Source organism: Aplysia californica, unplaced genomic scaffold (assembly GCF_000002075.1).
Source record: "Aplysia californica isolate F4 #8 unplaced genomic scaffold, AplCal3.0 scaffold00437, whole genome shotgun sequence".
NCBI classification, from domain to species: Eukaryota; Metazoa; Mollusca; class Gastropoda; order Aplysiida; family Aplysiidae; genus Aplysia; species Aplysia californica.
Window position 1 is genome coordinate 147,273 of NW_004797707.1, and position 12,154 is coordinate 159,426.

A 12,154-nucleotide genomic window follows, 5' to 3' on the forward strand; every position below is an offset into this window, starting at 1 on the left:
GTCTCCCAGGGGCGATACAAACACAGGCGGTCGCACCAGTCCAGATGGGGCGCCGGACTCCTCGACGACGCATGCCGGTGCTGTGGCTAGAGGGAAAGGGGTGATGGGTATGTATATTGTGTGTGCGTGTCTTTATTTTAGTGAATATAGATTTAATGCATGTTGATTGTTTCTGTGTATATATTGATGTGTTTATGTAAACGAATGTGTGGTGTGTGTGTGTGTTTGAGAGTGCATGAGTACTATTTATGCATCTTTGTGTGTCTGTTTGTGTATGTGTGAGAGAGAGATACAGAGAGACAAGAAAGTAAAAAAACCATAAAACATTATTTTATAATGATATCTTTTACACACGTGTTAAAGTTTCACATCTTCTATTGCATAATTACATAATTTATTCAGATGGTCAACGTTCTAGTTCTAGCCAGCCCGTATAGGCCACACTGTCTTTAACTGACATTTTCCATGTTCCTCCGTGTGTGCTACATGTGTCTATAACTTACATTTTCCATGTTCCTCCGTGTGTGCTACATGTGTCTATAACTTACATTTTCCATGTTCCTCCGTGTGTGCTACATGTGTCTATAACGGACATTTTCTATTCTAACCCCCCCCACCCCACCCCATGCGCTGCAGCGAGACCAGCGACCGTGAGCTCGTTGACAGCCGAGCCATGGGCGGGGGCAAGACCCAAGGATCTCAGGGACGGAGCGAGCCTACCGGAGGAGTTTGAGTCTGAGGGTTATGTGAGTCATGAGATAAGATATAATAAGATCAGATTAATTAAGGTAAGATAAGATAAGATGTGAGACATGCTGACCAAATGAGTTACTTCTGAGGATCCACAAATGGAAATATTGGCCAAAAATCGACCCCTGGATCAAATTTGTAGATTTTCTATTGATGCCATATTCTTTAACTGTAACATGCCTTTTATTATTTCATACTGATATGTTGTTAAAAGTTCACCTATAAGTGTGATGTATCTATTTTCGTAAGGCTTGATCGTATAAGCGACTCATTTTGTCAGCACGCTTCACATTTGTTATTAGTTCTCACAGGTACTTATTAACAATGTGTCGTTCTTGTGTGTCGCAGGGTGAAGGTGCCGTGTCAAGCCCGCGGCCCAATGAGGTGGAGGTGGAGTCTCTGGTGTCCAGCGTCAAAGATCTTTTCCCTCATCTAGGAGAGGGCTTTATAGAGGTAAGGTCACTCTTCCCTCATCTAGGAGAGGGCTTTATAGAGGTATGGTCAACTATGTCCAACAGGGTTTCTGCGGCTTCCTTGAATTCAAGAAGTCCTTGAAAACTCCTTGAATTTGCATTTAAAAAATTTTTGTAGGAAAATCAAAACTATGATTCCTTTTGGTCAAGTGTGGGCCTATCTGACATAGATCTAGACTTTGGGCATGAATTTCTTGACCAAATCTCCTTGAATTTTAAAAATTTCTCCTTCAAACCTCCTGGAAATTTCCTAGAATTTGGTGGGGAATTCATGGCAGGAACCCTGACCAAGTTCTCTTCCCTTATCTAGGAGAGGGCTTTATAGAGGTAGGGTTGACAATAGCCAAGTCATTTAGGAGAGGGTTTTATAGAGGTACGGTTTATACATAAATGTAAGTCATGCTGATGTCAAAAATCAATTGCCAAAGACAAATTCATTGAAGCCAAAAAAAATTGTGACCAATAATTTGCCTATTCTCCCAAGTGCTACTAGCTGGCAGGAATCATCAAGACCATCACGTACATATTATATAATACATCATGATACAAGGTAGACCACTCAATCACAACATGATACAAGGTAGACCACTCAATCACAACATGATACAAGGTAGACCACTCAATCACAACAACGTGATACAAGGTAGACCACTCAATCACAACAACGTGATACAAGGTAGACCACTCAATCACAACAACATGATACAAGGTATACCACTCAATCACAACAACATGATACAAGGTATACCACTCAATCACAACAACATGATACAAGGTAGACCACTCAATCACAACAACCTGTTCTTGGTGTGCACAAGGCAAGAACGATAAATCGACACGAGGATGTGTTGTGGATTACTTAATTAATCATGACATCAGCTGACGACAATCAACAGTCTCTAAGATCTCTTCCCTCATCTAGGGGAGGGTTTTATAGAGGTATGGTCACTTGTACTGTTTGTAGATGTCTGTCTGCCTGTCTTTCTGTCTGTCCATTTGTCTGTATACACATGGGCTATCATACTGGACTTGTGCTGTCTGTCTGTCTGTCTGTCCATCCATCTGTCTGTCCATCCATCCATTCATCTGTCTGTCTGTCCATCTACACACACAGTGATATATAAAAAGAAATGTTTACGCTCGTGTACTTTTGTATGTTTGTCACTCTCTTGTGACCGGCTATTTCCGGGGTGCCTTGACAGTCGAAGCAGACTTTGTGCTGTTGAGGCTAGAGAGGTGAGCAGAGTAAGCCTGATTCCCTGTAAGGACTTCTCTGCTGACATCCACCCCTTGTCGCTCACATGACCTTATGCAGTTGTGAGCGCCATAAAATCTTACTGTGGGTGGTTGGCGGGTGCTCTGGTGTGGTTTGCTTCTTCTTTCCTATCAAACATCTATCGTCCTTACCTCTCCTCCTTCTTTTTTGTGTTTGTACTCTCTTGTAGCACCTCTAATCTTCAGCACTTATATATGACCTTATTGTGTTGCAAGTGCCGTAAAACACTTACTTTGCTTTTTACTTTTATCTGCTGCTTATACCCTTTTGGGCGTGGCGGTAAAAACTCTTACTGAAACTTTACTAAAAATCTTACTAAAACTAAAAATCTTACTAAAGTCTTACTAAAACTAAAAATCTTACTAAAATCTTACTATAACTAAAAATCTGACTAAAATCTGACTAAAACTAAATCTTCCCGTGCCCCACCCACTCAGCTTGCTCTAGAAGAACTGGACTGGAGACTGGAGCGTGTTGTGTCCAGCGTGTTGGAGGAAAAACTGCCGTCGTCGCTACTGGACATCAGTCCCGATCTGCCCAGGTGAGGATTTGCCCTCGCAGGCTGGCCAACTGTCCGGAAATATCCGGGGACTGTCCTGGATTTGGCAATCAGGAAAACGAGAGACTTATCACATACACTACTTCACGTCAAAATATTCACTAAGTCACGTCGAAATATGTCCCTCTTGATGTGAATTTGACACCATAGAGCCGTATCACACACACTATGTCAAAATCAATCCTTTTTGATGTAATTTTGACTTATGAAAGCGTTATCACATACACTACATCACGTCTCTCTCTCACATAATCACATTTACTCACACAAATACCCACACTAGATGCTAGTCTGTGCTATGTGACCTTGCCCTAGTTCCTCTGTGTCTTCCACACACTCTCTCTCAGTGGGTGGTTGGCGGATGCTCTGGTGTAGTTTGCTTCTTCTTTCCTGTCAAACATCTATCGTCTTTATCTCCCCTCCTTCTTTTTCATGTTTGTTACTCTCTTGTAACACCTTTAATCTTTGACACTTATATGACCTTATTGTGTTGCAAGTGCCGTAAAACACTTACTAAAACAAACATCTCTCTCTCACATACACACATTTATATACACAAATGCCCACACAAGATGCTTGCCTGTGCTACGTGACCTTGACCTAGTTTCTCCGTGTCTTCCACAGACAAGAGCGAGAGGTGAATCAAGGAGACGGGCAGACGGATTCGGCAGACATCTTGGATTCACGCAAGAATGTTTTTGACAACGACGAATTTGATGTGTTCAGGAACAAGAAAGTAGATATGTCCAAAATTCACATCGGAAAAAAGTAAGAATTTACCATTTACAAGAGTCATTGAACTAACGCTTAACCTTATCCATATGTCCTGGGGTCATTTTGTATCCCCGGGGTTGTATTCTTCGCATTTTAGAATACTTCTAGTACGAAGATCTCTTTGAAACTTTCAGTATTTTTCAAAAAATCATTTTGACAGACTGCTATGCAAAGCGTATGGATCGGATGAATGAGTAAATTTCCTTTTTGGAAAGTGGTGGCACAGAGTTCCCCATGTCGTATGGATACGATAGTAAAACACGACATACGGATAGGATTAAGTGGTGGCACAGAGTTCCCCACACTGTATGGATATGATAGTAAAACACATCGTATGGGTACGGATAGGGTTAAGTCATTATTTGAAGTTTTGAGGAAAGTAAAGAGAAAAAGAAAACGACCAAATCAGAGCCACAGCTTGGGTTTTCATTATTTTTGAGTGAAAATCTAATACGGAAATAACGAAACAGAACGAAATTATACTGTGGTGAGGCGCCCTTGATGACTTTTATTCTTCAAATAACAGCTTCATCTGGAATACCAAAAAGTTTCTTTGGGGGGGATTATGGAATGACGCTGAGCGATTGTAGTAAATGTTGTATCACTGACTGCAGATTTTAGGACAGATCGTTTGTCTTTGTGTAAACAGTATATAGATATATATATATGTGAGGCAACATGGTGGAATCAGGCTCTCGTCAAAATAATCAAAGTGAAGAAACTTTCATTTTTCCGCAGGTTTATGAATTTTTATCAAATTTTTGTTTTTTGGTTCAACACCTTTCATGCCCATTAAAGAACTCATTTCTGTGTGGATTTTTCTGAAAAACGTTGATTAAAGGCACAAAAAATGTAAATGTTCAGTTACCACGGACTCTTAAGCTACGGAAATAACTAATCTTTGGCGGCCATTTTCTCACTAATTTTACCTCTGAAAACAGATTACCCCCACCTCCTTCTTTCGCAAATATCTCGACTTGTATTCAAGATAAATGGATATTTTTTCTTCCTATTAAAGACAAGTGAGCAAGCTTTAAGATGATACCAATGACTCTACGTGCCTAATTGTTGACGAGAGCCTGATTCCACCACGCTGCCTCACATATTATAATAATAAGAATAATAATAATAATAATAATTATATTATATTATGCGTGTTTGCTACCCTTTGTGGGTATGTGTGTTGTGCTGTGTGATTGTGTTCAAGAAGGGAAGAACCGCATAGTACGGTATTAAAATGTTTTTAATTCAACTCTTTATCTTCGGTAAGCCGTTCCCAGCGGCTCGGGCGCTTTCCTTTACGACGACTTTGCCGTCAAATTATTATATCAAAAAGGCAGTCGGGCCAGTTTTCACAGACTCACAGACTCACACACTCACACACACAAACCATGGATGCCACTTTTCCGCATTTTTTGCGGTATTTCCGGTATTTTGATCCTCTTTTTGTTTGCATTTCTCTCTATGTACACCCTTTGGGTTTCAAATTGATATTCATATGTTAGCGAGACGTGGCGTGTGGATTTTCAGCTATTTTCAAAAAAAGTTGAGTGGCACCCCTGACAAATATTTTTCAACCCCCCGGGGCGGTGCCACTGACTGTAGTGTTTTTAGGCCGTTCCCAAAGAGGGGACATTTCTCGTTCAAGCACAGTAGAATTGTAAATGGGCTGACTCATGTCACGCCTGATCTACAACAGGGAACTGCTGCTTTTTCTTTCCTGATCCTTACTATCGTCATTTTCCTCTACTTCTTTTGTATGTTTGTCACTCTCTTGTGACCCGCTATTTTGGGGTGCCTTGATGGTCGAAGCAGACTTTGTGCTGTTGAGGCTAGAGAGGTGAGCAGTCTAAGTCTGATTCCATGTAAAGACTTCTCTGTTGACACCCACTTTTTGGCGCTCATATGACCTTATGCAGTTGCGAGCGCCGTAAAACCCTCTACTAAATAAAAAACATTTTTCCTTCCGTTTCCTAGACAAGACGTGGTGGACATAGAGGACAAGAGCACCATCCTTGCGGTGAAAGCGACCTACGACGCGTACGGCAGCATGGACCAGGAGAGCATGTACGACCGACAGCCCATGTACGACGACGAGTACGACGACACGTACGACTCCCACGCTGTCGGGGCCGACGATGCTGACTCTGCAGACGAGCTCAACTCCAACAGGTGAGTTTTTTAAACAGTTTTAGTAGAGGTTTTACGACGAATATACAAAACTGACAGGCAAATTTCATGGGACACACAATGCGGAAAAAAGCATTGGAGAATATTGTAACAACAGGCAAGTTTGATGGAAAGAGAGGCAGAGGCAGACAGAGGGAAAAGATACTGGACAAGTTGACAACATGGCTGGGAGCAGCAAGAACAACAGACACCATTGCTGCAACACAAGACAGATGGAAGTGGAGGTCCATGGTCGCCCACGCCAGTCGGCAAGGCACTGGATGATGGTGGGGGGGGGGGGGGGGGTGTGGTAATGGGTTTGAACCCTGTCAGGGGCCTGATGATACATCTTCAGGAAAGACATTTTACACAAATTTTCCTCACTTCGCCCAAGAGGGACTGGTTACCCAGCTATAGACAGTTAAAGATCTTGTCAGTTTGTGTTCAAGTGCTTCATCAGCTGCTTTCACATTAGGGTCTGCTGGGGTAATAATATAGATTGTAAAATACATAGAGCTTGCTGTTGAGCAGGAAAATGCACTATACTATTGATATTTATTTATTTATTTATTATCTATTAATTTATGAAAAATAAGTGTTGTATGATGTTTTGCCATATTTCCTTTGACAATTGCAATCTAAGTGTTTTTCTCACCACAGGGTCTTGCCTCGGGTTTTACAAGACTTGGAACGTCAAAAGACGAAGGGTGAAGGTCGGAGCAAGGCCAGGGATGATGATGGAGATGATGAGGAGGAGGGGAGTCAGGTGAGACGATTTGATGATAGATAGATAGATAGATGGATGGATGGATGGATGGACGGACGGACGGACGCATGGACGGACGGACGGACAGACGGACAAACAGACAGACAGACAGACAGACAGACAGACAGACAGACAGACAGACAGACAGACAGACAGACAGACAGACAGACAGGCAGACAGACAGATATATCAATGAATAGAAAGATAGATAGATAACATTTGTATAGCGCAAATCCCCACACAACAGCAAGCTCTATGCGTTTCACAATCTATACTATTACCCCAGCAGACCTGAGAACATTCTGAAACAACCTCAACTTCCTGGGAAGCATACTACAGTGGAAACGGCCATTTATAGAGGCAAAAACACTAACATACTGACAAGATCTTTCACGGTCTATGGCCGGGTACCCATTCCCACCTTTGATGATGGCTTCTTGTGTCTGTTTGCTTGTGTACCGGAGTGAAAGATAATAATATGAGGAGCTGAGATGCAAACCCACTACATCCATTTTTAGCACTTTTGAGAAAATCAGCTTTTTTGAAATGCTGCTATACGCACGAACATGCTTAAAAAGAAGATTTTTTGGTGGCTTTTATAAAGTATGTGTTGGGTTTTTGGCGGAAAACACTTTGTGTGTATGAAAGCATGTGATCCGTTGAGAACAAATTTTGTTACATGGTAAAAGCTGCATCTTAACCCTATCCGTACGCCCTGGGGTCATTTTGTACCCCCAGGGTTGTATTCTTCACATTTTAGAACACTTTACGTACGAAGATCTCTTTGAAAATTTCAGTATTTCTCAAAAAATCATTTTGACAGACTGCTATGCAAAGCGTATTGATTGGATTAACGAGTAAATTTCCTCTTTGGAAAGTGGTGGCACAGAGTTCCTCACGTCGTATGGATACGATAGTAAAACACGACATACGGATAGGGTTAAGGGGACCCAAGTTTTTACTCAGCGAGTTCCTGACCAGAGATTCCTGTATGGCTGATGGTTTTGTTGTACAACAATGCTACAGCAGGGTACTGTCTTCCTCATATGTGCTAAAACGTAATTTTCAGTGTTAATAATAATAAAAAATTTAATCATAATAAAAATGTCAATTGAATTTATTTATGTATATCTGGTTCTCGAGCAAACTGTGCCCCATTCGTAGATGTCCTTTGCTAGTTGCTTGTTTCTTTGAGAATATCTTGATGTGTGAATGTGTTTCTTTGCGAATATCTTGACGTGTAAATGTGTTTCTTTGACTTTAAGAATCCCTCGACGTGTAAATGTGTGTCTTTGAGACTCCCATGACATGTAAATATGTTTCTTTGAGACTAAATTGATCTTTGATTGTGTTTTTTAAATTCCCTTGATGTATGGATGTGTTTTCGTTGACTTTGAGACTCCCTCGACGTGTAAATGTGTTTCTTTGACTTTAAGAATCCCTTGACGTGTAAACGTGTTTCTCCGAGACTCCCTCGACTGACATAAACCATCAACTCTGGTTGTCCCCAGGTGGCCAGGGATGAGTTTGTGGCCGTGGGTAGTTGGCGGGTGCTCTGGTGTGGTTTGCTCCTTCTTTCCTATCAAACATCTATCATCTTTATCTCTCCTTGTTTGTGTTTGTTGTTACTCTCTTGTAAGACTTCTAATCTTCGGCACTTTATTATTTATGACTTTTTTGTGTTGCAAGTGCTGTAAAACTCTTACAAAAACAGAAACAAATGTGTTTCTTTGACTTTGAGACTCGCTTGACGTGTACATGTGTTTCTTTGAGATGTGTTTCTTGGAGACTCCCTGGACTGACATAAACCATCAACTCTCGTTGTTCCCAGGGAGCCAGGGATGAGTTTGTGGCCGACCCGGCCAAACTGCGAGAGCAGGCGGAGCAAAGGAGGCAGTCGCAGGCGGCTCGCGGTCGACGAGGGAGGGGAGGAGGAGGGGGAGGACGTGGGGGAGGAGGTGGTGGTGGTGGTGGGGGAGGGAGTGGGGGTGGGGGAGGTGGTGGTGGTGGAGGGGGCGGAGGACCCCCAAGGAACAGAGATGTCGTCGGAAGTGCCAAAGGTGAGTGGGTGCTGTACTTGTGGTATGAGATAAATCTATTACAGTTTACTAAAGATGAGTTGATGTTGTAGGGGGAGGGAAAAAAAGGTCAACTCATCCGAAGTTCAGCTTAACCGTTGGGGTCTGTATAGAAGAAGGGGTGCTGGGACCCGAGAAAACGATCACTTAACCCTATCTGTACGTCGTGTTTTACTATTGTATCCTTACGACGTGGGGAACTCTGTGCCACCACTTTCCAAAGAGGAAATTTACTCGTTAATCCAATCCGTATGCTTTGCATAGCAGTCTGTCAAAATAATTTTTTGAGAAATACTGAAAGTTTCAAAGAGATCTTCGTACTAAAAGTATTCTAAAATGTGAAGAATACAACCAGTGGGGGGTACAAAATGACTCCAGGGCGTACGGATAGGGTTAACTGTTGGGATCTGTATAGAAGAAGGGGTGCTGGGGCCCGAGAAAACGATGAACTAAACGGAAGATCAACACAAGCGGAGTCGACTGTAAATATAGGAATGGAATTTTTTGTTTTATTATGGTCACAGCTCGAAGCTTTTGTAAGTTATTTTTTATTATTTAAGGTCGTTAAGGGCTTCCAAATTTACCTATTGTATTTTGACATTCTGTGGAGTCTCTCTATAACGACCTTCGATATAACGACATCCTCTGTATAGCGACATGGTGCCCAGGTCCCGATTTTTTCCTTATATATCATTAGATTTAGTAATTTTTGGTTGCTTCTATAACGACAACTCTCTATAACGACATTTTTTTCTGGTCCTGACGATGTCGTTATAGAGAGGTCGCACTGTATAATGGTTTGCAAATGAATTGTCATTATCTCCTGCCCCGAGTCATCGATGGAAGAAAATACTGACCAAAATTGAAGGACCGTAAACTATACAGAAGTGTTCACCATTTTGTGGGGAGATTTTTTAGCTTATGATCTTTGCTTTCACTAAAATGTTTGCATCGCAGTCTCTCTCTCTCTCTCTATATATATATATATAAAGACAACATTTTTTCATCCAGGTGGTATTTGAAAAGTCATCTGACCAAACAATAAAAACTTTGTCAAAGACTGTAGATAAAAGTTTTCACCCTGTCGGTTTTTAAAAATAAATAAGGGGCAAAAATGTTACCTTTGTTTTTGTGCATCCTGATTTGTGTCACGACGTGGTGGAATCAGCCGCTCGTCAATTCTTGGGCACGTGGAGTTAATGATTATTATTGTCATCTCTAGGCTTGTTCGTTCATCTTGCGTTCGATGAAAAAAATACCCGTCTATCTTGAATAGAAGTTAGAAGTCGAGATAGTTTCGATTGAAGAAGACGGGGGTCACTTACTTTCAGAAGTAAAATTAGGGAGAAAATTGCTGCCAAAGTTTGGTGACTTTCGTAGCTTAAGAGTCTTTGGAAACTGTTGTAAATTTTCTTTTTTTGTGCCTTTAATCAACGTTTTAAAAAATAAAATCCACACCTTAAAGTGTTTTTGAATAGACATACAAGCTGTAGAGCCCAAAAACAGAAATTTGAAAAAAATTTCCAAACTGGTCGAAAAATGCCGATTTCTCGGATTTCATAATTTTGACGAGCACCTGATTTCATCACGATGCCTCTCTTCATTTTTTCTTTCTTCAGGTCAAGGTCAAAGTCAAGAGGTGCAGCACAATAGGCGGATGAAAGAGAAGTTCAAAGGTCAGAGAAATCGCAACAACGCCGAGAAGAAAATGAGCAAGGGAATGTTTTGAGTTGCGTGTTTGACCACAGGGGGGGACTGGACGAGGGACAGACAGAGGGGACGGTCATTTGTGTCCTCCCCTCTCTCACTCCTTCTCTGTTTGTCTGTCAGTCGGTCTCTCTTCTCTCTCTCTCTTCTTTCTCTCTTTTTCTCTTTTTTTCTCTCTTTCTCTCTTTCTCTTTCTTTTCTCTCTCTCTCCCCTCTGTCTGTCTGTTTGGCTCTCTGTCTCTCTCTTTGTCTATAACTTACTATCACTCTCTCCATCCTTTCCTTTCTCTCTCTCTCTCTTTCTCCCCCCCTCTCTCTCTCTCCCTCTGTCTCTCTCAGCCTCCCCACCCTGTCCCCCTTCCTGCTTAGTTAGATTTTAGATACCTAATTCAGCAAAAACCGTGGATCCTCATCTCCCTGGCACAAAGGCTGAGAAGGAATGAGACCTTGACACATGTGTGTTGTTGATGTGATCTGTGTGTTGACATACACACCTGTGTAGTTGTTTTCGGTGTGTTGACTTGCTAACACACACACACACTTGTGTAGTTGTGATCTGTGTGTTGACACTCACACCTGTGTAGTTGTATCTGTGTGTTGACACACACATGCGTGTAGTTGTGATCGATGTGTAAAATATTTGTGTGGCATCATTGTGATTGAACACATTTGACACATTTCTGTGTTGTTTTGACACAATTGTGTTTTACACACACACACACGTACAAATTTGTGTGTGTGTGTGTATAATGTATGTCTGTATGTGTGTTAGATTGAGAGAGAGAAAGACTGAAAGACTACATAATATGACTCAGTATGATAATGATATGTATCATGAATGAGGATGGCAAAAACGGAGATACACCAAGGCTGATATAGATTTGTTTTATCGTCTATTAATGTTTACTTGTGTATGATAGGTCCTGAGATAAATTTTTTCATGGTGAAGGCAATAAAATTTGTTGTCTCCAGATCTTTTTGTTTGATGTCTTCTTATTTTGTCTCAGCTTTAGTAATTTACTCTCAGAGAGGGGGCTCTCGTGGTCGAGAAGTTAAGGTGTTCGTCTCTCATTTAATCCAGACAACGACGGAAAATTTTCTTTTCGTAAGAATTTCTCCTTTCATTAACTTTCCTCCTCTCTAACAAAGTTCTGTTGTATTATTTCGTCTCCACTTTCTGCCCCCACCCCCTCACCTCCTTTGCCCCCTGCTCTGGGCTCCTGACTCTTTCTGCAGCCTTTCTACTGCCACTCCTTGGGTCCTTCTCACTGCTGTCTTTCAACCACACCCCTGAGCTTCTGGTAGGAAAGATCTACACCTAGCCTTTTCGGATCAGGGCGAAAAATCTCGGAGGTCCCGTGTGCAATATACGCAGGTTAAAGATCCCTTGGTGGTCCAAAATCGAGAAGAGGAAGCTTCGGCTGCTACCAGGCAAAATTCAAAATGTTTTACAAACTCAACTGAAAATGTTTAATGTGTCCCGCACGCTGCTCATATGACCTTATGCAGTTGTGAGCGCCGTAAAACACTTACCGAAAGAAACAAAAAGAAAAGAAAAACACTCAAGAGTGGTTGGAGGTTGCTGTTTTTGTTGGGGAGGGG

The 12,154-nt window shown here is 41.7% G+C and overlaps 1 protein-coding gene across 1 annotated transcript in view; it reads left to right on the forward strand.

The window, feature by feature from the left end:
- The window catches only part of LOC101851885 (activating signal cointegrator 1 complex subunit 2), a gene marked incomplete at its 3' end in the record, with an annotated part of 19,235 nt that extends 10,526 nt beyond the window's left edge, over positions 1-8,709 (forward strand). Inside the window, 8 exon segments of the mRNA XM_013086118.2 lie at positions 1-98; positions 637-746; positions 1,099-1,203; positions 2,937-3,040; positions 3,683-3,826; positions 5,810-6,004; positions 6,662-6,767; positions 8,599-8,709. Of these exon segments, the coding sequence (XP_012941572.1) occupies positions 1-98; positions 637-746; positions 1,099-1,203; positions 2,937-3,040; positions 3,683-3,826; positions 5,810-6,004; positions 6,662-6,767; positions 8,599-8,709 (973 nt within the window).
- Between the last annotated feature and the right edge of the window lie 3,445 nt (positions 8,710-12,154).